At 44.3% G+C, this 26,457-nt stretch overlaps 1 protein-coding gene across 1 annotated transcript in view; it reads right to left on the bottom strand.

Moving 5' to 3' along the window:
- The window catches only part of LOC310784501 (glutamate receptor ionotropic, NMDA 1-like), a gene marked incomplete at both ends in the record, with an annotated part of 339,903 nt that overhangs the window by 78,566 nt on the left and 234,880 nt on the right, over positions 1 to 26,457 (bottom strand). Inside the window, 5 exons of the mRNA XM_083645485.1 lie at positions 956 to 1,065; positions 10,792 to 10,953; positions 15,026 to 15,183; positions 18,783 to 18,931; positions 21,864 to 21,976. Coding sequence (XP_083501611.1) covers positions 956 to 1,065; positions 10,792 to 10,953; positions 15,026 to 15,183; positions 18,783 to 18,931; positions 21,864 to 21,976 — 692 coding nt within the window. The remainder of the gene's footprint in view (positions 1 to 955; positions 1,066 to 10,791; positions 10,954 to 15,025; positions 15,184 to 18,782; positions 18,932 to 21,863; positions 21,977 to 26,457) is intronic.

Genomic DNA, 26,457 nt, shown 5'->3' with positions numbered 1-26,457 from the left:
AATAGTACACAGGAATGGCCAATCGCTGAATGGAATCCCTTATGCACGAATATCCTAAATAGAGATGATTCAACAGTGAAATGCAAAATGGGAGTGTAGCATATATTCACCAATAATTTCAGAAGAAATTATCAACAAAATAATACAAGATAGCCTACATTGAAAATGATGATGCCCCTAATCAAATCGGTCACATATATGATGCCCGCTCTGTCTAATCGATATCGTTTGATCAACTACTCGTTGTCAAATAATTCAAGTACATCCTTCCGCTCTCTGAAGATTCGCGCACGTCTCTGTCTCCTGAATGCCATGATGTCAACATTGCCCTGCTGGCAACTCCTAACCACTTAGGACACCTCCTGAGGACTCCTAAATAGCTGGGGGAGTAGGAGTGTTTCCTAGTCTTAAGAAGGTTGATAAAAAGCTTTTATTCTTAAGTGTGAGAGTAGGACTAAATTTCACAAATTCTCAGCACTTACGACTAAAATGGCACTCTGAGACGCTTGATTAATACGGGCCCTGGTGTGATAACAATGAATAAGAGACCTACGAATCTGTCGAAAGAAATGGGAAGTGAATTATTGACAAATTGAAACACAAAAATACATATTTGAAATGTATTAATGTCAAATATGTTTAACAGCTCCAGAGTTTGAAATACTGGGACAGTGTGAGCATTCCAGGGAGAGTTCGTGATCAATCTAACCATTTTTTTTTATAAAAAAATGGGAGAAAGACTGGTTTTGTACGTGCTTGATCCAGTCCGCCCCTAGACAACAATAATCAAATCGGATTAGGTCAAAATGTCATAATACTATTGGACGTAAGATGTTGGGTCTGACCACATGAGACTCATGAAACGGATTCCATACTTTCCGCCATTTTGATGTCCCGAAACATGAATGCAGCATGAGCATCAGAACAGTTTGTGGGTTCATGGGACATCTCCTACCTGCCATGTTCTCGAAGGTGAGTGTGGCCGGGGCATTACTCCTGGAGTCACACTCCTGGTATCGAACCCACGTCTTGTCCAGGTCCTCCATGAAGCCATTCTCATGGGAGCTGAGGAGGGACAAACACTCACTTAAAGCAGCAGCTTTAAGATCAGAGTTCTGTTTACAGGGACTGTAATCAGTAATACAGTGGAATCCACTTATAGTGATCATGGTAATAGTTTTCTTATATAAGTCAAGTCAAGTCAAGTTTATTTGTATAGCACATTTCATACACAGAGGCAATTCAAAGTGCTTCACATAAAATGGTTGACAGGAAAAGAAAAGAAAAGAAGACAATAAAATGGACATTTAAAAGCATCACAACAAAACTTTAAAGAAAAAGTATAAAAAGTGCATTAAGCAACAGGCGCAGCAGTTGCAGAAAGAGCTAAAAACTTATAGAGGACTCATTGGGTTTGCATAGTAGCTGTCAGCAGTTAAAAGCGACGGTAAACATAAAAGTCTTTAGTCTATTTTTAAAAGTAAGTAAGGTTGGGGCAGATCTGAGGTCTTCAGGCAATTTGTTCCAGCTAGCAGAAGCATAGTGGGTAAATGCAGCCTTCCCATGATTTGATTTGATCCTAGGCACAGTTAATAAGCTGGACCCTGTTGACCTAAGAGTTCTAGACGGTTCGTAGCGTGGGAGCAATTCAGCTATGTATTTTGGGCCTAGGCCATTAAGTGATTTATAGACTAATAACAGTATTTTAAAATCTATTCTATGACACACTGGCAACCAGTGTAAGGACTTAAGAACTGGAGTGATATGATCAGCTTTCTTAGTCTTCGTTAGAACTCTAGCAGCAGCATTCTGAATTAGTTGAAGTTGCCTAAGTTCTTTTTTGGAGAGACCAGAAAAAAGGCTATTGCAATAGTCTAACCTACTATAAATGAAGGCATGAATTAGTTTTTCTAGATCCTGTCTGGACATGTATCCCCTAATTCTTGCTATATTTTTAAGATGATAAAAAGCTGATTTTCTAATTGACTTAATGTGGGAGTTAAAGTTGAGATCGGAATCAATAATAACTCCAAGATTTTTGACTTGATCCTTAGGTTTCAGGGATAGAGACTCAAGGCGTACAGTGATTTTAAGCCTTTGTTCTTTGGGGCCAAAGACGATCACCTCAGTTTTGTCTTTGTTTAGCTGTAGGACATTCTGGCACATCCAGTTATTTATTTGATCAATGCACTGGCACAATGATTCTATGGGGGCATAGTCAGCTGAGGAAAGAGTTATATACAACTGAGTGTCGTCTGCATAGTTATGATAGGCTACTTTGTTTTTTTGCATAATTAGGCCTAGAGGGAGCATATAAAGGTTGAAGAGAACGGGCCCCATAATGGATCCTTGAGGCACCCCAAAAGTCATCCTAGTTAGGTCAGATGTGTAATTGCCAATGGAGACGAAGTACTTCCTGTCTTGAAGATAGGACTTGAACCACTGGAGGACCGTACCCGATAGCCCAACCCAGTTTTCCAGTCTGTCCAATAAAATTGAGTGGTCAACAGTGTCAAATGCAGCGCTAAGATCCAGTAGCACTAGAATCGAATTTTTGCCTGAGTCTGTGTTCATTCTGATGTCATTTATGACTTTAGTAAGCGCGGTTTCTGTGCTGTGATGGGGGCAAAAGCCTGATTGGAGTTTATCTAGCTTATGATTGGAGTTTATATAGCTTATATTGATCAAAAAGCTTGGTCCCATATAATTCTTAAAAAGATGCAGTTTAAATAATTTGCTTAGAGTGATAATTTTGGGCCTTGTCACACCTGTGAACAATAGAACAAATGTTTAAAACTACAGTAATTGTATTATTTTTATTTTTACTTACAAATGGCCAAAAATGAGCCCACAAGATACAGCAGCGATACTTGGTGCATGTCTGTCTGTAAATGGAGAGATTGCTCTGTCTGTCTGTTGTCTGTCTGTGGAGACTATGCAAGACCACTGTATTTGAAACATCTGGAGGCTATATAATGTACTGTAAGGATTTTTTAAGTCAATAACATTGAGTAAATAGCGAAGTTGTCCGTTTCATTACTTTATATATACTATAATCATGTAATAAAGGGTAATCTGCATGAGAAATAAAGAAAAAGAAAAAAATCTGGTATAATTATAATCCGCTTATAGTGATCAATTTGACCCGTCCCAAAGTGATCACTATAAGGACTCTATCTTCCCAACGGCGGTAATTTTGCGTTAGCGCCCGTTTTGTGCTGGAATAGCACCGCGCAAAGCCCTAATTGTGGGCGTGTCGGCCTGCTGCGCTTTACGTCATCTCGGCACACATCTCCGTATAGGCGTGTTTATGCCCAAAAGCATTGTGGAGGTGTGGTCATGCCCATAAAACCACAGCGTCACGTCAGCAGCTTCCTCCACACTCAGAGGGACTAGAGTGAGAGAGAGGCTGCTGCCCAAACGTCTGACTGTATGGACTGTATATTCCTTTTCGGGCTCTCTTCTCCTGCATCTCCGCTGTGGGCCTTTACTGCATGCGTAAATGCACAGCGTACTGAGCCGCGATGAGTGATGCTGCTCTATTTGAAGTTGAATTTCGTTCCACCCGCACACATTTTATTAATCAGCTATTTTCGATTTGTTTCTATTAATATATATACATCGAATCCCACAAATTTAGCCCATCATTTTCCCCTTGGCGCACATAAAGACACATGCTTCCGTCACTGTCTGCTTGATGGCGAGAGGGACTTCACTGTAGGCTACTCGTGACAAAACCAGACATCGAATTTTCAACAGTTAACTTTTGCAGCTAGGCCTATAGGTTACTGGCTATTACAAGGTGAGGCAGTATGCCCCGTGTCTCTCTCTCTCTCTCCCCCCGAGGAGGGAAGTGGAGAGGGCTATTGCGGTGTGCTATTAAATGTATAATGGTTGGAAAAGATAATTTGCTTTTTATTGTCTCCTACCCTCTCCTACCTAAAGTAATCTAATGTTACACCACAGACCTGTATGGCAGGGAATTATGTAGACTAATAAAACCATGACAAACTAATTCCCATGTTTAAGGTGTGTTTTTTCTGGAATGCAGGCTATAGTTGAAACTCAACGTGGCATTCCGAGGACAGAAGAGTGTGTGCAGGCGCGAGGATAGTGACATCCATGCCATGCGTAAATGTATCCAAGCAAAGATTTCCTGCACTGCACGGAGATGTGGAGACTGTCTGCGCTCAGGCGTACGTCTGCGTTTGCGCTAAGACCAGCTATTTCCTGGCGTTAAAATTGAGAGCACCCAAGGCGATTTTTTCTAACACATTGCGCTGTAACGCCTATTTTGGAACGGGCAACTCCCAAACCTCTCTTTGCGCTCGGCACATACCGACGGTATCTTCCCAACAGCGCTAAATGACACTTGCGCGAGACACATGATAGGCTAGAGGCTGTGTCATCACAGCGCAAAACTGGACAGTGGAGGCAGATGATAGCTTAGACACTGGGAAGATAGCAATAAGAGGCACGCAAACGCAGCGCAAATGATAGCGCCGTACGATAGGGCCCTAAGAGTGCACACTGTACATCCTATCCTTCTAGGATTGTTACAAAGAAACTATTGTTTTCAGTTCAGTGATATAATCAAGTCACTATATCTCAAGTCTCAAGTCCGAGTCACCAAAGAAGAGTCCGAGTCAAGTTTGTGTCAAGTCCCCATTACCTGAGTCTGAGTCCAGAGTTACTGAACATGACCGTGAATCCGCATTGGTGTGTTGGTGAACACACGTGCCTGCCCTTGCACGAAACAGAATAATGTCACTGTATTAATATAGCTATCGATATCTTATGTAATGCCCAGGCCACGGTGTGGCCTGCTGTATGTGTGTGATTTCTGAGGAGTAAACTCAGTGCACCTTTTCTAGAGAAAGGAGTTTGTTATGTTTTTCCCTTGTGTATTAGTCTGTCTTCTCCCCACTTGTTGCCCATGTTCCCTTGTTAGTCTGTCTTAATTCCTCCCACCTGTTGCCTATGTGTCTCGTTAGTCTGCCCCATTACCTGAGTTCTCCCCACCAATCAGCTCTCCCGTTTTGCCCCCTGTGTTCCTACCTCCCCAGCTGTCCCCCATGTTCCTGATTATCCCTTTGTGTATATATTGTCTCAGTCTGTGCATTGTCCTTGTCGAATCATTGTCTATCTGTTCTCTGGTGTGATATGTATCAGCAACCCTGTCCTAGTGATCTGTATATTTTGACATTAAGTTCCTGAGTATAGCCTAGCCTCTGGCTAGTCTGTTTTTGTTATTTTGTTATTTGAGTTTTTCAGTAAAGATGATTTTCTCCTAAAAACCTTGCCTGCCTGGTCTGCATTACCTTGCCTGCTGCCTCTCTCTCCTCTGCATTTGGGTCCACACATCACACCACCATTTACACCATGACATCTTATGATGACAAATTATTAGGGCCTATTACAAAAAACTAACAAAAACAACTAAAAACAGGCTTTGACAATCAGACAAAGTCTGAGTCCTCATCTCCAACTTCTGAATCCAAATGCATGAACCCATAGACGGATTATGACTTCACGGGCCCCTGGGCATGCCCCCCTCACGGGCCCCCCCTCACAGCGCAAAAAAAAAAAAAAAAATCCAGAATGCAACTCGGGCAAGTTATCAGATATCTGCACTGATTGCAAAGGGTGGACAGCTTTTTCATGTGGTGACTTTGTGAAACAGTGTCTGAGATTGCATCCCTGCAAATTGTCATGGCAAATTGTTTACAAAAGATGAACAATAAAGCTGATTTTCAAAGTACCTTGAGGATTTTTCAAGTTGTGAATTAAGTCAAATTTCTCTCTTGATTACAAAGGTGGAAAATACAACTGTTTTTAACTGGGTGTTTACTGATTAAATGTTTAAGCTCCCCACAAATGCAGATGTTTTTTTTAAAAATATATATAACCAATTGCAAATTATTACAATTACCAAACAGATAAAAAGTAGATTATTATATTGAAATGTTATTTTAGATTTAGAATGTAAATTTTCTATAAAACACAATACATTTTAATGTAATTCTACAACGTTTATTTTTGGCCCTTGGCCCTCCACCCAGATTGAGTTTTGGCCCTTCATGGGAAAGAATTTGGGCACCCCTGAGCTAGAGTCTCTTCGCAGGCCGCCTGCGAAGTGAGCTCAGGGGCCCATACGTAAGCTAGAGTCTCAGCTGCGAAGTGAGCTCAGGGGGCCCATAAGCTAGAGTCTCAGCTGCGAAGTGAGCTCAGGGGCCCATAAGCTAGAGTCTCAGCTGCGAAGTGAGCTCAGGGGCCCATAAGCTAGAGTCTCAGCTGCAAAGTGAGCTCAGGGGCCCATAAGCTAGAGTCTCAGCTGCAAAGTGAGCTCAGGGGCCCCATCAGTTAGAGTCTCTTCGCAGGCCGCCTGCGGCGGCCTGCGAAGAGACTCTAGCTCATGGGCCCCCTGAGCTCTCGGGCCCCTGGGCGAGTGCCCGGTATGCCCGTTCAGTAATACAGCCCTGCATGAACCTGTAAGTCCACGTCCAAGTTCCCATCCAAGTAGTCATCAGTGCTCAAGTCCAAGTCCAGTCACGAGTCCTGAAAATGTGTCCATGAATAATAATAATAATGGATTTAATTTGTATAGCACACTTTAAAATGCAACGAAATCTCAAGGTGCTTCAGAGTAAAAAAACAAAGCAATAATAGTAACATAGTAAAAGCACATAAAACAGATCAGCTAAAAACAAGATCAGTTCACATAAAAGCAACATATTAAAAGGCACATAAAACAGGCAATAAAAGCACAGAACATGGTAAAACTAGGGGAAAGCACAGTGGAACAGGTGAGTCTTCAGTTGTGATTTAAAACAGTGAGTGAGTCTGGTGCCCTAATTGTTTCTGGGAGCTGGTTCCACAGCCGTGGCCCCAGAGATGAAAATGCACGGCCTCCCATGCTGGCCAGCTTTGTTCTCGGCACAGCAAGGAGGTTTGAGCTGGTGGATCCTGAGTGACCGGGGTGATGATTGAGGGGTGAGGAGTTCTTATATGTTTTTTATATATTTTTGTCCTGTTATCACAGGAACTTGGTTGCATTCAAACTTGCTTCTTTGCCCTCTTTAAATGTCCTCTTTAAATGTAAAATGTTTTTGTTACCTAGACTATGAAGACGCCTTTGGCAGGTCCCCCCTTACCTGTCCTGACTGTGCTGGGGAATATTTGGTCTATTTCAGACCATCTTTAAATGTATTTATCAGTTTCCATTTTGTCCCTTTGGATAAATGGTATTTGTATGTTTTTAAAATTTAAAATTGTTTCTTTCCACTATTACTGGTGGGTCAGGTTGACTTGTTTAGATGTTTTGACATGTTTAGACTTTTGCTCTTAGAGTAATTTTTTATTTCTATATTTCCAATGGTTACCGAGGTAGAAGTAAAAGCAGTCAAATAGCAAGTCATTCTTCATGTAATAGATATTTCTGATACCAAGGCACACGTGAATAATACAGGGACAATAGACCCTTCTCACGGGGGCCATTTTGTGTCAAAAAGACAGGGTGAACACAGGTGCAAGCAAAACACTAATGAGAGTTTCCAACTTCCATGATTGGAATTTGGAAACCCTCATTAGTGTTTTGCTTGCACCTGTGTTTATTCTGCCTTTTCGACACAAAATGGCCCCCGTGAAAAGGGTCTATTACATCAAAGACAACAACATGCCAACAGGCCGTTTGATGACAGTTGACAAGTCAGCCAGGATAGAATGGAAAACTTGCGTTCCAACTTTCAAAATAAAAGTACCATTGCAACGTGTTTTTTTTGTGTGATCCGAAATACCACAAGTACCAAAGAGGAAATAAATAAAATATTTGCATAGAAACCTGTCTTAAATGAACATAATGTGCCTTCAAAAAGTCAATTTTAACCCGTGAGTGAGTCTTGCAGTAATGCAGTGAAAATAAAATCATGTAGCTTCCGTTTACTGGGTTGAGTTTGGCTCAGTGGTTGTGCTCAGGAAAAATGATCAGTGAAGAAAAGATCGCCTTGACCACAGATGGATGTGACACAAGTTTAATCTTCTCATGTAATCTATCTATCTCATTAAGTTTAATCTTCTCATATCTATCTCATTCAATGGTCAATGTTACAGGTTACAACGGGACATTTGAGTGGTTGGACTGCCCTCTAGTGGACAGAACGGTACATAACAACAACATACTGATTAGGCTTTATATAAGTCTATGCACCTTATTTTTGAATGCCCGGCAGTAAAATAATTATGGGTGCAAGAAGGTAGGGTCTAGAACGTGACTGATTGTTGCAGCTCCTTAAAACTCTGACGCTGGAAAAAAAAATTGCTTGTCACAATAAATAACACTCGTTTGACGACTTATTTGAGGGAATGTAATAATTGTATCTATCACATCCGCTATTTCTGTTGCTCTTTGAACTCTGGATATTTATCGTCGATGAGATTTTTGCCAAGCTGGACCTGATTTGTTCCGTTTGCCTGCAGCTTTGAAACATCGGTTACAGACGGGTGTCAGCAACGTAACGGGGGGAGGATTACACCGGAAGAAGTACGCATATTTCAGGTAAGGCATCATGGCAGCTATAAATAAGGTGGATAGCTAAAATAAAAAAATTATAAAAAAATAAAAATAATATTAACTCATTGAGTGCCAGCCACTTTTGGAGAACGGACGCTCCCAGTGCCAGAGTTTCAGAGCGTTTTCAGTGATTTCTCGAGGCCCACAGAATATTGTGTGATATTACTATGTAAACACCGAACACGCACAAAGAACGAGGAGACTCTATTGTATCATCAGCAAAAAAAAGTTTATTGATACCACTTTCCGTTCTTTAGTTATCAGCCGGAGAAGATAGGTTGTTTTCAGCAAAAACAGACGTTTCAAATTAGAAGCTGAGATAATCAGCCTTTTGTGAAATGAAGCATTTCAAGCACATTCACTGACTCTGAAGCTAATATTTTCTTTTTTTTCTTTTTTTTTCTTTTTTTTTACCCGATTTTTTTTATCCCATTTTATCATCATTAGTGCTGATTCTAAGTTTATCCTGGTTACTACTTCATCCTATACCGATCAGGGAGAGCCGAGACTGATTCCATGCTTCCTTCGAGACATGGGCAGTCGGTCAGCCACTTCTTTTCATCTGACAGGGGAAGCTTCACCGGTAGGACATAGCACGTGGAAGGCTCACGCTATTCCAACCAGTTCCCCTCCCCCTGAACAGGCGCCCTTCAACGTTGAGAGGAGGAACCACACTAGCAACCAGGACAATGCATGTTTTTAGTGAAGGGGGTTCCTATATGAAGGAAACCCCCGGGAGGCACGGGGAGAACATGCAAACTCCACACAGAAAGGCCATGGGGCCTAGGTCGACCCCCACCCGGGCGATAGGGGTGGCACTCGGGGATATACGGACGGGCACGCATTCCTTCAGCGCTCACCTCGTCCCCAGATGGGAATCGAACCCACGACCTTCTAGCTGTGAGGCGATAGTGCTTACCACTACACCACCGTACCTCCTGTGAAGCTAATATTTTCTGATGTAGTGACGTGGTGTAGTTGTGTGGTGCCCTGCGTGCCCCACCCCCCTCTCCCCCCCCTCAGCTGCAAACTCCTCCCCACACTAACACACAGCCTAACACGCACCCAGCGTCTATTTTCGGAGCGCTCCGTTTTTGTGCGCCGGCTCCCAGCGCGACACCGAAAAGCCAAACCGGACTGCTGAGAATGGTTTGGCCCTTCGGCGTCGGGTGCTGCTTTTCTGGCGGCTAATCGTGTGGAGAAACTATGCAGCAGAGACAGAGGGGCTCAGTTGTGGGCGCGGATTGACTGCTGTTCGCAGCTAACGTTAGCTCCAGCCAGAGCAATCTATACGGCTCTGGCTCCAGCATCGGTTTCCGTTTCATCACGGGGCTTCTTCTGCTGTTTTTCCTCACCTTTCTCTAATCTGGAGAGCACTGTCGCCACCTAATGGGTCCGTAAAATAGGTTATACACCTTCAATAGCTCCAATATTTGTACAGGAGATGCATGAGGCTTTGATCCATGTCCCACCGTCAAAAAACGCATTTGACGCCGATCGACGTCATTGGCACTCAACGTTACTATTTGATTTGACGCCGATCGACGTCATTGGCACTCAATAAGTTAAAATAATAAAAGCACTGGAAATCGAATTGGATTATTAAGGAAGATTGACAGGCCTACTACAGCTACAGACAAAATAGCGGGTACTACAGCTACAGACAAAGTACCTGGTAATACAGTTACAGACAAAATACCTGGTACTACAGCTACAGACAAAGTACTTGGTACTACACCTACAGACAAAGTACTTGGTACTACAACTACAGACAAAGTACCTGGTACTACAGCTATAGACAAAGTACATGCTATTACAGCTACAGACAAAGTACTTGGTACTACAGCTACAGACAAAGTACTTGGTACTACAGCTACAGACAAAGTACCTGGTACTACAGCTACAAAGTGGTACTACAGCTACAGGCAAAGTACCTGGTACTACAGCTACAGCTACAGACAAAGTACCTGGTGCTACAGACAAAGTACCTACTACAGCTACAGACAAAGTACCTCATACTAGAGCTACAGACAAAATATCTGGTACTACAGCTACAGACAAAGTAGTTGGTACTATAGCTATAGGCAAAGTACCTGGTACTACAGCTACAGACAAAGTACTTGGTACTACAGCTATAGACAAAGTACCTGGCACTACAGCTATACAGACAAAGTACTTGCTTGGTACAATAGCTACAGACAAAGTACTTGTGGTCTTGGTACCTGAGAATAGCCAGAGACACGTTCTGTTTCCAGGGACTGTCCTTCCTCATCCCGATCCCGAAGCCTGACCTGAAGAACAGTTCCCCGGTGGTCACCAGGTCACACTTCTGAGATGCTTCAAACTCCAAAACCGCACTGTCCCAGATGAAGGCATGGAGCTTACTGTGGAGAGGGGATGGGGGTTGGGTTGGGGGGGGGGGGTCAGGGCTGTCAGGTCCTGCAGCTCAGAAACCTCTACAGTAGATTTACACACTGCAACGTGTCATTCATTAATTTTTGTTTTCTTTTCAGTCAAAGCACCATTATATTGTGGGAGTTAGGAAACAGTGAGACAGCAGACGTAGGTTGGTCGAGGTAGTTTACTTCTCTCCACATAAAACGTTTACATTCACCGCGGTTAGCAACCAGACATAACAAACTTAACCCGGAACCGGAAGTACGGTAACATTAACCCCCCGCTCTTAAAGGCACAAGCCTCCTTTGGTGAATGTCTCTCCTAGTGTCTCGATGTGGGTCACCACAATATAACTATTTTACTTTAATATAATGTTAGCTAGCTTTATACAGTAGCGTTGACTACTGAATGCCTCTTTTTTGGTTTAGAACCACCCAGGTGCCCCTGAAGGCCAGGTGCTCCTGGCACACCTTGGCCGGCAGAGCATGTGAGCAGAGAGTGGAGCGGGAGGATTTTGGCTTGATCGGTGAGCGGGGACCAGAGCGGTACCGGAGTGAAAGTTGGAGCGGCACCGATCACCCGCTCAGTCCCACTCCAGTTTCGATTACATGTTCGACCCGGAATGCATCGGTGCGTGGCCATGTGCATGCCCACTATTTTCTTGCCAGCTGCTGCAACACGAGAAGGAAGAGACTCATGGACCCTGACTGAAGACAGTCAGAATGTTTGTTTATTCATGTAATAAAAACATGTTCAATAATAGCCTGAGGACTCTGAGTCAGACTCCCTGTTTGGAAGCAACTCTGGTGTTTCCACCCTCAGGTGGTGGAGCAGATCTGGGTCAGGTTCCGCCGGGCGCAAGTCAATCTCTTCGCATCACGGTGCGCATTGTTTTGCCCCCTGTGGTCCATCCGCGGGGACAGCCCCCCTCTATGGCACGATGCTCTGGCACATGTATGGCCGAGGGAGGGCCTTTACGCGTTCCCCACATTGCCCTGATCCCACAGGTGCTGAACAGGGTGAGGGAGCACGGCCTACAGCTTATTCTGGTGGCCCCACTGTGGCCACTGAGGTTTGTGGACCTGATCTCTCTGGCGCAGGGGTCCCGTGGCTGCTGCCGCTTCGGGCGGACCTCTTGACGCAGGTGGATGGGGAGATACACCCTTTTCCCCACAGCGGGAAGCTGGCAGCTTGGTTCCTGAGCAGGACCGCTTGCTAGTTCAAGGCTCGCTCTCAGTACAACTATAAGTGGTCAGCCTTCACGCGCTGGTGCGCGGAACGGGATGTGGATCCAGTGTATTGGCATACAGCCCATTGTCTGTTTCCTTCAGAGCCTCTTCCTGACCTCTCAGTTCATGAAGGGTGTTCGCAATTTACGCCCTGTGCGGGCGCTCCTGGCCTAAATGCTGCACACCTCGAATCAGCTCTTGGTATGCTTTGGGTCCCAGGCCCTTGATAGGGCCTTGTCCAAAGAGCACTTGTCGCACTGGATAGTGGAGGCCATTGCCTCTGCCTACTCTGCCGCAGGAAAGGTTCCGCCGGAGGGTATTAATTCTGGTTTTTTACACCCCAGACCTTATTTCCAGCTTAGAATATGATGTTTTACTCACCCAGAGAACTTTGGTTTCATTCTGATCGCCATAGAAGATATTCAGGTCCGAGTAGAGTCCGAACTGGCCAAAACGGTCGAAAACTGTAAACAACGTATTTTCTGTAACGTAATGGTTCATATCTTCATAATATCTCGCCCATAAATTAACGTGAATCCGTCTAGTCTCCTCCGGGCTGCCTCGGGCAGCCTCGGTTTCCTCATCCGGGGTCTGTGAATCCAACAGATGCATTCCTCCTCTGTTCTCGGCCGTGCAGCGCTTGTTCGTCCCTGGCCTGTTGTTCCTCTCTCTCTCTCCTTGTCCGCTCTTCAATTTCGATTAGCTCTTCATCCATTGTTATAAACAAGTCGATAGTCGCGGGAAAATGTCCCCGGTGCGCAGTGATTCCTGGTAGACAATAGCCAGGTAGACAAAGGAGTCAGCAGGAAACTCATGAGACTTCAGCGGGACTTGGGGCGAGAGTTGGATTCACAGGCCCCGGATGAGGAAACCGAGGCAGCCCGGAGGAGACTAGACGGATTCACGGATTTATGAATGAGATATAATGAGGATATGAACCACTACGTTGCAGAAAATATGTTATTTACAGTGTGTACTACGTATGCCCCGTTTTCACCCTTTTTGGCCAGTTCGGACTCTACTCTGACCTGAATATCTTCTATGGCGATCAGAATGAAACCAACGTTCTCTGGGTGAGTAAAACATCATATTTTAAGCTGGAAATAATGTCTGGGGTGTAAAAAAACTGAATTTTCCTTAAGGCCCACTCAACACGATGTGTCGCGACGTCATGGGCATTGTTGCGCGGTGTGTCGTGAAGGACATGTGTGCTGCGGCCTCATGTCTACTCACCACACCTTTGTGAGGTAATATAGCCTTGATGTGGCTTCGCGCATGCTGTCTTGTCAGCCACTATAGGCGTTACGCCTTACGGTCACTCTTTGTATGCTGCCCCGGGTTGCCATGGGCTCTTGCCATGTTGCCCCATGTTGCCATCTGTAGGTCTCAGGGTTGCACTGGGTGCCCTCTTAGCAGCAAGGATGGTTGTACATCAGCATATGTGAGAATCCAAGTTTGAAACAAAGTAAAATGTTAGGGTTGTCCTACAACCCAGGTTTTACGAATGAGAACAAGGATTCTCACAATTTCAACCTTGTTGCCCTTGCCTCGCATTGGGGCGGGCTGAATGCGTTATAGAGTGACGTTCCTTGACCGGTCAGCACAGGACGTGTCTATGACACGTAGGTGGCTACACCAATCACCGGCCAAGGTGTGCCAGGATGCCTTCAGGTGCACCTGGGTGGTTTAAAAGGTCTTTTAGGGGAAAAAAAAACATATTCAGGTTCAGCGCTGCTGGAGCAGGCTTCAGCATATGTGAGAATCCTCATTCTCACTCGTAAAACCTGGGTTGTAGGACAACCCTAAAAATTTTATAATTTAAGGGAAGACTATTTAGGTGGGTGTGCAGTTTATCTAAATAGTAAAACTACAGAATAGGGCTTTAACTATTTTTTTTACAGCTAGTTTTAGTTGTTTAATTTTTGTTCACTATAATAACCTTGGCATACAGGGAAATCTGCAGACACCACAGCAGTGTAGTAGTTCTCTTTATAGCCTACAAATGTTTGAAGTCTGCTTACTTAGCTTAGCTAACTGCTAAGCTAATTAACTAGCAGATCTGAAAAGCGTACAAACAACTGTGGGGTTAGCAAGAAAGTCACTAAAAGAAGGAGAGAGCTATGAATGCCTAGCAGTTAAACTAGTGTAGTTTAAATGTCGATATAATAAAGAATCTGAAGAAGCTGTCTGCTAGAGGTCTTTGTTGAGACCATTGATGCATGCAGCTACTTTCCACCAGTCAGCCTGGATGGGATGGGACACAATCTTTGCTTGTAATGACACGTGAAGTTTAAAAGCCGCTGCTCGTGTCTCAATAGATGCTCCAAGCGACGACACAAGTGATGATATGCTGTGTAAACAAAACCAAACAAAACACACCGAGCTGGCTTGTTCGCACGTCAAAGTCAGCTAGAAAAGCATGTCTCGTCAAGCAGTTGGACTGCCGTACGTGTTGCAAAATGCTGTGAAAACTCCAATAGTACATCATAGTGTGATTAAGGTGTTTACATGTCTACAATGGACTTCAACAATGCAATGGTTAATATCGAATTATTGCGTCCATGTAAACATACTCAATGACTGCAGAGCACACTGTGAGTTGTGCCAGCCATTGGTTTCTGACTCTACATTGTATAGGAATCCTCTGTGTAGTTTAAATGGGAGTATAGATTTAGGAGATGTAGAGCGTACTTGCCGTGGAGGGCCTGGATGGCCTCTGTGTAGTTTAAATGAGGCTATAGATGTAGGAGATGTAGAGAGTACTTGTCACGGACGGCCTGGATGGCCTCTATGTAGTTTAAGTGAGAGATGTAGGAGATTTAGAGCGTACTTGTCGCGGACGGCCTGGATGGCCTCTGCGGCGCTCTCATAGTTGTGTTTCTCCATGTGCCGGTACATGGTGCTCAGCTCCACCTGCCGTCTGAAGTAGATATCCACCGAGCTCTGTTTCACTGTAGCGTAGATGAACTTGTCTGATGGGTTACGCAGCTGAGGACAGAGAGGCACACAGGCAGTCAAACAGACAGTCAGTCAGGCCCGGGGGAAAATACAGAGCCAGGGGAGGGGGGTAATGTTCAGAGAGTTTTGGGGAAGGGGGGGGGGGGTGTCAGAGCTGTCAATCTTCCTCTATAATCCAATTCGATTTTCAGTACTTTGTTATATTTTATTTTTATTAGAATTTTTTATGGTCAATTACCGCTTTTGCGAAGGTAGGGCCCCATTACTTTTTTCTGCTGTCTACTTTTTCATGTTCATTTTGTATGATTTAACACCGGCTGTAAGGTAATGTAACTGTTGCACCGTTCTTCATAGAAAGTAACAACACAGAGCCTGGAGTAAATTTTGAATTAGATCGCCATGAGATTTATTTACAGGTGCTTGGCAATGTGACGACTGCAGAGAGAACCAGAGGCAGTGTCAAGAACACGGCAAATAACACAACCACTTCCGTTTCTAGCCTTAACAATAAAAGCACGCAGTGCAAAAGGAACCTCCATAAAATAGCTTACACATCAAAAATACTGGTTGTGATGTTACTATTATGTTACTACCATGTTACTGGTTGTGAAGCTCCCTGCTGTCAGGTGAAAAGAAGCAGCTGGCAACAGCACATGCACATGTATCGGAGGAAGCCTGCGTGTGTCTACGGTTCTCCGCAGATTGGCAGAGCGGGTGGGGCAGTGACATGGGCAGCAGGGGGAATTGGCCAAGTACAATTGGGGAGAAAATGGGGGGAAATTACAAAAAAACAGTATGGAACATGGCTCTGATCCAACATTACAAAGTGAAGCGATATGGTTGACAAAAAAGGCGGAAAAGCAAACAAAATCTCGTAAATTTGTGACTTTAATCTCAGAGAAAATCCTTTTGTTCTCGTAAATGTATGACTTAAACTCAGGCATTCTTTTTTCTCTCTTTTTTTCTTGTGAATATTAGCCCCTTTTTGTTCTTTTTTTAAACCTACAATGGCCCTATACTGTCATAGAGAATAGAGGAGAGTAACCAGCGCACAAACAACAAAACAACAACTGGGAAAGACAAAAACATCGGGAGCAACTTGAGGAACCTGTGTGCGTGTGCGTGTGTGTGTGTGCGTGTGTGTGTGTGTGTGTGTGTGTGTGCACATGGTTTTTACTACTAGCCTACTTTTAGTGGTCGAAATTGGGGACTCACACCCGACTTAAAGGAGAATTCTTTTTTTTACACATTCAGACCTTATTTCCAGCTTTAAATATGATGTTAAACTCAACCAGATAACTTTGGTTTCATTCGGATCGTCCGGGAAGATATTGAGCCGTGAGTAGAGTCCTGTAACAGATACTGAGCCCTGAGTAGAGTCCTGTAACAGATACTGAGCCCTGAGTAGAGTCCTGTAACAGATACTGAGCCCTGAGTAGAGTCCTGTAACAGGCGAAAATGGGGCATCTGAAATGCTTCTATTTACATCCTTTAAATATCTTATTTTCTGAGACGCAGCGGCACATATATCATTATTATATCATAGATGCAATGACAGAAAATGAACAATCTAGCGTTATATACCTACGCCATGGCTCTGCTGTCCGTCACATTGATAGGACCTCCTCACCCTCCCACTCCTTGTGGAATCCATACGTTATTTCAGACCGGCTCAAATAAATACACACGGCCATTGAATTCATCGTCCATAATCTCGAGATCAGATATTATCAGTCAGCTGTGTTTTGCATCCTACAGATCGACTGCTCTGAGCTCTGAACTCTGCCCTGCAAGAGAGAATGTGGAGCCCGTCGTGGCTAGGTAACAGGGGCCAACTCGGGGATGCCAATTTTGCGAGAGAGTTTAAGGTAACGCCAACTATTTATTAGTAATTATTATTACATTATATTTCTTAGAATTAATCCTAGGCCATCTTTGGTCGAAAGACTGTGACAACGGCCATCTTTGAACCTCTCTCACTGCGCGATGCAAGGCGAGCATTTTTGTAGCCAAGACCAAAGATATCCACGTTTCTTTCATGTTGGTCATCTTTCATCTGGGACAGCCCCAAATCACACAGTGTGTGCATTATGCCTTCAAATATGAGCCCTGCCACTAACCATGCAATTCCCCATTGATGTTTTTACCTCTATACCACCGTCTCAGCTGGGCACTTAAGTGAAGATGGTTTCCAAACTAAGAAAGCCTTTTCTCCAATGTCGGGTGTGTGGTAGACCCACATTTGTATAAAATCCACTTTTTTGCGGTTAAAAGCGTGAAATCCACATATTTTAACAGATGTCTTGTACTCGTTGCTGCCACCTACAGCTGGCAGTGAATACAAGATGGCGGTACACATTTGATTTTGATTGATTTTATGTGTGGCTCTACCAAAGAACTTTTATGGAAAGAAATGACAGCTCCATATTGCCCCATTGCAACATCAGTGCCCAGCAGCCTCCGCCATTTTTTATTTTTGGAAGCGTAACAGCGCCAAAAGAACCTCGCACAGGCTCGCAGTGGTCAGCTGCGGTAGCGCTGGCCCCTATAATCAGCCTCTCTAAACAGTAACTCAACGGGAGAACACTCTAAACTTTGGGGATTCACATTTTTTCCGGGCGTACTGCAAATCTTGATTGAAGTGGTGTAGTGCAGGGATGTAAAACAACAACCATATTGTGGAAACTAAGCAAAATTTTTCGTTTTCTTTGTTTAGTTTTTTCAAGATAAATACCTAATGAAAAGGACCCGAGGTTCAACTCCCGTTGAGTTACTGTTTAGAGAGGCTGATTATAGGGGCCAGCGCTACCGCAGCTGACCACTGCGAGGCGCATTCTGTTTCCAAAAATGGCCGGAGTGTCGTCTCTTTCCTTCCATGCTCTTTGGCTCTACCACACACACACACCTTGGAGAAAAGGCTTTCATATTGCCAAAGCCATATTCACTTCACTGCTCAGCTAAGGTAAGTAATGCCTAGAGACGGTGGTATAGGCAGAGGGAAACACATCAATGGAGAATTGCATGGTTGGTGGCAGGGCTCTTACCGAAAGCGATATCTTATCCGAAGGCCTGGTCCAGAGCTATGTTAAATACCAAATCAAATAAATTTTCTCCTACCAATGAATGTTTGTGCTCATGCGTGTGTGCAGTGGCGGACTGCATAATCGGGCACGTCGGGCAAATGCCCGGTGGCCTGGCCTGGCCTGGCCTGCCCAAAAAAAAAAAAAAAAAAAAAAAAAATTTTTTTTTTTTTGCAAATTTATTTTAATTTTATTTAGCCCAAATTGGGCTTCAAACGGCCCAAATTGGGCTTCAAACGGCCCAAATCGGGCTTCAAACAGCCCAAATCTGGCTTTAAACGACCCAAATCTGGCTTCAAATGGCCCAAATTGGGCTTCAAACGGCCCAAATTGAGCTTCAAACGGCCCAAATTTTTCGCCGCCGCCCTTCGGACGCCGGCACGCACGTCGGCCCGTATCGGCCTGGCCTGCTTGGTATCTAATGCCCGGCCTGAATTATGATCCCAGTCCGCCCCTGCGTGTGTTTGTGTGTGTGTGTGTGTGTGTGTGTGTGTGTGTGTGTGTGTGTGTGTGTGTGTGTGTGTGTGCGTGCGAGTGTGTGTTTCAGACCCTGGGGTCGTTGATGCCAGTGATGCGCTCCTCAGGCCGGTCCAGCACCAGGAAGGCAGCCAGGTTAGCGGTGTATGATGCCACAATGATCATGGCAAACCCCGCCCACACCATGCCAAGGATCCTCGCCGAGAAACTCCTGGGTGCTCCTACACACACACACATGCACACAGAAGCATGCGCACACACACACACACACACATGCACATGCACGCAGAAGCATGCGCGCACACACACACACACACACACATGCACACAGAAGCATGCGCACACACACACACACACACACACACACACACGCACGCACACACGCACGAGCACAAACATTCATTGGTAGGAGAAAAAGCACCTTAGTTGCATGCGGAAGTCTGCTTATTTCTTCCCACCGATGATGGTGGAAGTCGCTCTTCCCTCTGTACATTTATCTTCTCTGTACATTTATTTAACTATCAGTGTCTTCTTCTGGGACGCTGTGAGCGCTGAAGGAGTGCGTGCCCGTCTGCATGTCCTCGAGTTTGCATGTTCTCCCCATGCCCCCTGGGGGTTTCCTTCATATAGGAACCCTACACCAAAACATGCAATATCCTGGTTGCTGATGTGGTGCCTCCTCTGGTCGTTAGGGGCGCCTGTTCGGAGGGAGGGGAACTTGTTGGAATAGCGTGATCCTCCCACGTGCTATGTCCTACCGGTGAAGCTTCCCCTGTCAGGTGAAAAGAAGCGGCTGGCTACTGCCATGTCGCAGAGGAAGCATGGAGCCAGTTTCGGCTCTCCCCAGATTGGCAGAGGGTGGAGCAGCAACCAGGATAAATACATTTAAAATTAGCACTAACGGGGGATAAAATGGGATAAAATCAAAGACTATCTTCTCTGATTATCAGAGTCTTCTCTGAAGTTCTCTGATGACTCTGCTATAGTTGGTGTCAGCAAAAACACCTGCAACTCAACGTGAAAAAGACAAAGACTACATTGACAATAAACTGGACTGGGCAAAGAAAACAGAAGCCCTCTAGTCTACAAGAAGGGCCAAAACCTTCTATACTTTCTGAGAACGCTGAGGTCCTTGAACATCTGCCGGACCATGCTGAGGATGTTTTGTGAGTCTGTGGTGGCCAGTGCTTTCCTGTTTGCTGTCGTGTGTTTGGGGCAGCAGGCTGAGGGCAGCGGACACCAAATGACTAAACAAACTGATCGGCAAGGCCAGGGACGTTGTTGGGTGGAGCTAAGCTCTCTGACAGCAGTGTCAGAGAGGAGGATGTTGACCAAGTTACGTTCCATCCTGGACAACGTCTCCCACCCTCTCCATGATGAGTTGGTCAAACACAGGAGCAATTTCAGTGCAAGACTGATTCACTAGATGCACCACAGGAAGCCATTCCTGCTTGTGGCCATCAAACTCTTTAACTCCTCCCTCTGAGCATCAGACACTCTAGGGGTTTTCACACTGCATGCTCAGCCCTGGGCTTTCTTTTTTCTTTTTTGCATGTTTGTTTTAGCAGGGGGTCGCTATCTCGATGAAACCCCAGGGCAGCACGGGGAGAACATGCAAACTCCACACAGAAACCTCCACTAACCCTGCTCCAGAGCCAGAGCAACGTTAGCCCACTTTGGAATGTTCCAGTATTGTACAAGTGTGAAAGATTTCTTACCTGGGGCTAACAGCTAAGAGACTCACTTAACCCTGGCTAAGCTCTTCTGAGTCAGTGAATAACAGCCTTGGACTCACTCTGCCCATCTACAAATCACAAACCCACCTTTGATCATGTACATCTGAATAAAACTCAGTGCCAAATACTGCAATTTGTGCAATAATAAAATAATCCACACTGTTACAGATGTTCACTTTCCTGACTGGGCCTAATGCACCTTACTCTTTATTAGTATAACTATTATTATTACTCACACTGCTGCATATCTACCTATCTATCTATCTATATCTATAAAAGGACGCGCTGTGTATGCGAGCTGCAGGACGAGCTCGACGAGCAGCAGGGTGGGCGAGCTTAGGAATCGAGTGCCCGTAGATCCCCTAGTATAATATAATATTTCGCTTTTTACTCAGTGGTACAGTACTTGATAAGGATTGTAGGATAAGGCACATGTGACACTTTATTGTAGGTTACCTAACTTCTATTTTATAATTTCTATGGTCTATTCCTATTATTCCTATAATGTCTCTATGTTTATATTGTTCTCTACCTGAATGTGAGCAACTGTAGCATGACTCAATTTCCCCTTGGGGATCAATAGTTTTCTGATTGTGATTCTCATCTGGAGCAGGCCCGGTTCTACGGGGGTGCAAAAGCATGCATTGCACCCTTATTTTAATTGTCTGCATGCTCAGTTGAAAAGTTAAAAAAAATAAAAATAAAAAATAAATGTTACAGCTGCACACTTACTGTTTAAACTTGAATTATAGTTGTTGTTTTTCTTTGTTCTTTGATGTGATTTTATGGCTTTTTGGCACCTATATGTAACCTTTTAAGGTTGAGATAATTGTATTATCATTATATGGTCCAAATATTTCAGTAAAGCACTTGAAACACTTGAAATATTCTTGCTTGGGTGGTATCATTCTACTTGAAATGATGGTCAAATGCATTATTTTTAGTAAAATAACATGTCAAATTTTGTGGGCCTCCGGCCGGGCATCTACACCCCTTCCTATCTAGGATGCACCCCTAGTCATCTTGTTCTGGAACCGGCCCTGATCTGGAGTGACACATCACAAATAAACATCTCCTATCTTTGGAATGCCATGCAGCACATTGTAGTCTAAGGATTATGTTTACACCTAGCGAAGATCCAAAACCATGTGAGCCAGACTACCTCCAGATGTAGTCTGATGTGGTCAGATGTGGTGAGCAGATCACATCACATTCCGACCATGATGTGTTTACACCTTGCTTTAACATGTGTTTTTCCTTATCCAGATAATGACACAGGCCACATTTTTACAGCAGGTGGAGATGGGGTCTCTGACTCTCTGCACTGTGTCTTGTCCCAGAATGCATCAGCAGGAGGAGCACCACAAGCAGTCAGACAGACAGACAGACAGACAGTCAGACAGTCAGACAGACAGACCTTCTCCTATCCCAGAGTTGAGCAGGACTCCCCAGGAGAACCACATGGCTGAGGACAGGGTGAGGGCGTCTTCTTCTTCTTCTTCACTGTTCACTTTAAACCTTCCGAATGGGCTGAAACACACACACACAAAGACACACACACACACACACACACACACACAGACACACAGATGTGCACGCACACACTTTTTAAGGTGGACATTTTTGGATTAATACAAACTACCAAATGGACTGTACTCAGAATAATACACTAACGGTAGGTTAATTTTACTACTAGATTTGAAGATTTGAAGGCCGCACAGCGGCCTGATAGTTTGTTGGGACTCCAGCCCGGTATTGTGATGTGTAAGGTCCGTGTGTGTTCATCAAAATATTTGACTGGTACTCTAAGGCCTACAAAATCACCCTTCAGCCGGAGGCAGAACTCGCCATCTTCAGCTGCTCGGAGTCCTCTATGAACTTTCCTACAGCTGTGCCACAGTCATTGACACAGGGGACAACTGTCGCCAAGAAACTCATTCTGCAGGAATGGAAGTCCCCCTCTCCTCCTTCCTTTCAGCTGTGGTTGGCAGACATGATCTCTGTTATACGGATGGAGAGACTCAGGTTGCTGCGGACCAAGTCACTCAAAAGATTTTTAGTTATCTGGGACCTGTTTTTGGCATACATTGACAAGGTTAGGGGTGATGGGTGACTCACCTGGCTGGTTTCTCATGGACACCATGAACACACAAAAAAAGGTATGTGTGTGTTCTGGGCAGTTTCCCAGTGGCACATTCCCGCAGTTTTAAGTCGATCAGATGAATGGTTCTTGAGATAAACCACTTTTTATGTTGCAAGTAGGTGGTGCTATGCCGAATTGCATAAAATTCAGCAGTGCACTCCATCAGGTCCCTCAAGCGCACTCCCCAAGTTTGAAGTCGATTAGACAAACTGTTCCAGAGATAAACTGCTTTTTGTCTTTGTTAGTCAGTGGTGCTATGCAGAATAGCATGACATTCAGCACTGGACTCCATCAGGTCCCCCTAAGTACACTCCCCAAGTTTGAAGTCAATCGGACAAACGGTTCTCAAGATAAACCACTTTTTGTGTTTGTCAGTGTTTGCCAGTATGTGGCGGTATGCTGAATAGCACAACATTCTGCAGTGAACTTTGTGAGGTCCCCCTAAGCGCACTCCCTGAGTTTGAAGTAGATCCGATGAATCGTTCTCGAGATAAACCACTTTTTGTGTTTTCCAGTAAGTGGCCCTATGCCCATGAAATCCGGCATTCCATCAGGTCCCCCTAAGTGCACTCCCCAAGTTTGAAGTCGATCGGACAAATTGTTCTTGAGATAAACCGTTTTTTTTGCCAGTAGGTGGCGCTATGCTGAATAGCACAAAATTCTGCACTGGACTTCGTCAGGTCGCCCTAAGCGCACTCCCCGAGTTAGAAGTACATCCGACGAATGGGTCTTGAGATAAACCACTTTTTGTCTTTGCCATTGTAGGTGGCCCTATGTCGCATTGCATGAAATTCGACGCTGCACTCCATCGGGTCCCCCTAAGTGCACTCCCCAAGTTTGAAGTCGATCGGACAAAAACGGTTCTCGAGATGAACCACTTTTTGTGTTTGCCAGTAGGTGGCGCTATGTGTGGGGATAGGGTGGTGTGGGGGGGAGGGGGGATATCGGTCGGCCGAAGTCGTGATAATTGTGACTTACAGACACCGCTACGCGCTACGCGCCCGCCCGTCCACCTAGGCAATTTTATTATATATAAGGATACATCCTGGAACATGGCGCTAATGGCATTCTCCTGTTTAACGTTAGCATTTGAGCTAATTGTAGCTATTGTAACAAACATTACTAACGTGATTAATAATACTATTTGGGTGATGTACCCCTGCCTGCCAGCTTTCAAACCATGTCAGGTAAAGATAAAAGCAAAGAAACGTGCAGTAGAGATGCGGGCATGAGCTTTTATGCCATCCTAATACGCGTGTATGCATGAACCATCCGCCCACCATAAATCTGCACAAATTATTTCGTACTATTTAATGATCCACGCCCGCTGTGCACTCGACATTTCACAATGCTATAAATGAGCGATTTGGGTAGATTAACTTACTGTTTCTGCTGCCGTCGGTGCGATCGCTGCAGTCGAAATAAACGTCCATGCTGTATTATAATCCAGTCCAGCACTTGCCCATGTAGCATACTAGGCTAACGCTATAGCTTTACATTTAGATCAAGACTGGATTGATGTGTATGGGAAAATAATACGAGCGCGTCTTCTCTTCCAACGTGTCTTCAGTGGAGACTCCTGTTTGACGTTGGTGACATCATTGACCATATAAGGAGTAAGAAAGAAGGCCATCGACGTTGAGGCATGGCTATTTATTTACTACTGCCTTGGGTCTTTTGGTCTATGTAACAATAGGCGGCTAACATGTGCCTGAAGCTTAAAATACGTTCATAGACTAGATAACGCTGAGGGAAAAACTGGCATGGCGATTTTCAAAGGGGTCCCTTGATGGGTACCCACGAGTCTCAGTTGACACATATTGCAGACTAGTGGAAAGAGACATTACAAATCTGTTGTAAAGTGACACACAATCTGACCAGAACGCAATATGCTGAATTGGAAACCCTCAAAAAAGACAACTCCATTGTCATACAGAGTGCAGATAAAGGGGGGGGCACTGGTAATTCTAGACAAAAATGCTTATATCCATGAAATCCTGAATCAACTGAACAACAACACCTTCTACTCCAAACTACAGGGGAATCCAACCACCGAACTCAAAAATAAAGTCCATGCATGTCTGAATGACCTTCTGGAGAGAGAAGAGATCACAAAGCGAGAATTCTCCTTTATGCTGGTAAACTCACCTATCATACCGGTCTTTTATACACTACCAAAAATACATAAACAATACAACGATACTCCACCTGGTAGACCTATAGTGGCCGCCATAAGCTCACTCACAGAAAAAATATCTGCCTTCGTTGATCACTTCCTCCAGCCGTGTGTGATGTCTCTGCCCTCATACACTAAGGACTATAGGTTTTATTAAAACTTTGCAAACTGTGCAGCCTACACAGAACAACTTCCTCCTGGTCACCATGGATATCGAATCTTTGTACACAAATGTCCCGAAACAAGGGGGGTTGCATGCAGCAGAAAATTGTCTCCACTCACAACAACAGAACTCTGCTAGACTGAACTCACCCAGTGTGGTGTGTTTGACAGAACTCATGGTGATGGTCCTGACCAATAACTACTTCATGTTTGGCAATGATTTTTTCCTACAGGTGTCTGGAGTGAGCATGGGGTCGAAGATGTCCCCCAGTTTTGCCTCATTGTATGTCGGTTGGCTGGAACAGGAGACCATATTGAATCCCACTAAGAATCATTTTCTACAATATACTGTATCTCCACATACAAAAGGTATATTGATGATTTTTTTTTCATTTGGACCTCTACCGAGGCCAAACTCAAAGACTTTCATAACTTGGGATCATGTCTATGTTCCCCGGGTTCTATGTTCCCCGGGTTCTATATTCCCCGTTTTTCACTAACCCTAAACCTAACCTCCCCCAGACCCTAACCCAAAACCTAACCTCTCCCACCCCCCACGCCTAAACCTAACCTCCCCCAGACCCTAACCCAAAACCTAACCTCTTCCAGGGAACATAGCGGGGAACATAGGACCCTATTTGGGAAAAGCAGGGAACATAGGACCCGGGGAACATAGGACCCGGGGAACATAGGGATGACCCCATAACTTTATGAACACACAGAACGCCCATTTGAGATTCACTATGACCACAAAATTACCACAAATGAAAATGTACGCTTAATACAATATAAAATAATGACAAGAATACACTATAGTAGAGACAAAATCCATAAGTTTTACCCTAGTTCCTCAGATTTATGTTTAAAATGTGGCACTCAGAGTGACTCTCTCATACATGCCTTTTGGTATTGTGAGAAAGTTGGAAAGATCTGGGATAACATTGAAAGTTGGATGACAAAAACTTGTAAGCGCATAGTGACATTTTCTCCAATGATTTGTATCTTTCAAGACGTCGGGAATATAAGATATCCAGCTGGTTGGCAAATCCTTTTTGCATCATTGGTGTATAAGAAACTAATACTGCAAAATTGGAAAAATAATGAAGCACCATCATTTCAAAAATGGAAAACGTTATTGAAATATTACTTAAGTATTGGGAAGACAATGTTGGAAGACAGCAATAAAGATAAACAATTTCAAATTATATGGAACTCAATTTATGAAGCCTTTGTAGCCTGAGGTGGGCAGCAAAAACCACCCAAAATTTCACCCAGCATTTATGAATGATTACAAGGTACTTCTTAATTTATTTTATTTTATTTACTTTTTTGTCCTGTAGTTTATTCTAAGTTGTTCTTATATATATATATATATATATATATATATATATATATATATGTGTGTGTGTGTGTGTGTGTGTGTGTGTGTGTGTGTGTGTGTGTGTGTGTGTGTGTGTGTGTGTGTGTGTGTGTGCATATGTGTAGGTGTTGAAATAGTCTGGGGATAATGGTTTGGGTGGGTACAGTATT

This window comes from Poromitra crassiceps (assembly GCF_964638095.1).
Source record: "Poromitra crassiceps genome assembly, chromosome: 10".
In the NCBI taxonomy this organism is placed as follows: Eukaryota; Metazoa; Chordata; class Actinopteri; order Beryciformes; family Melamphaidae; genus Poromitra; species Poromitra crassiceps.
The sequence above is the reverse complement of the archived record's forward strand: the minus strand, read 5'-3'. Positions and strand labels throughout refer to the sequence as shown.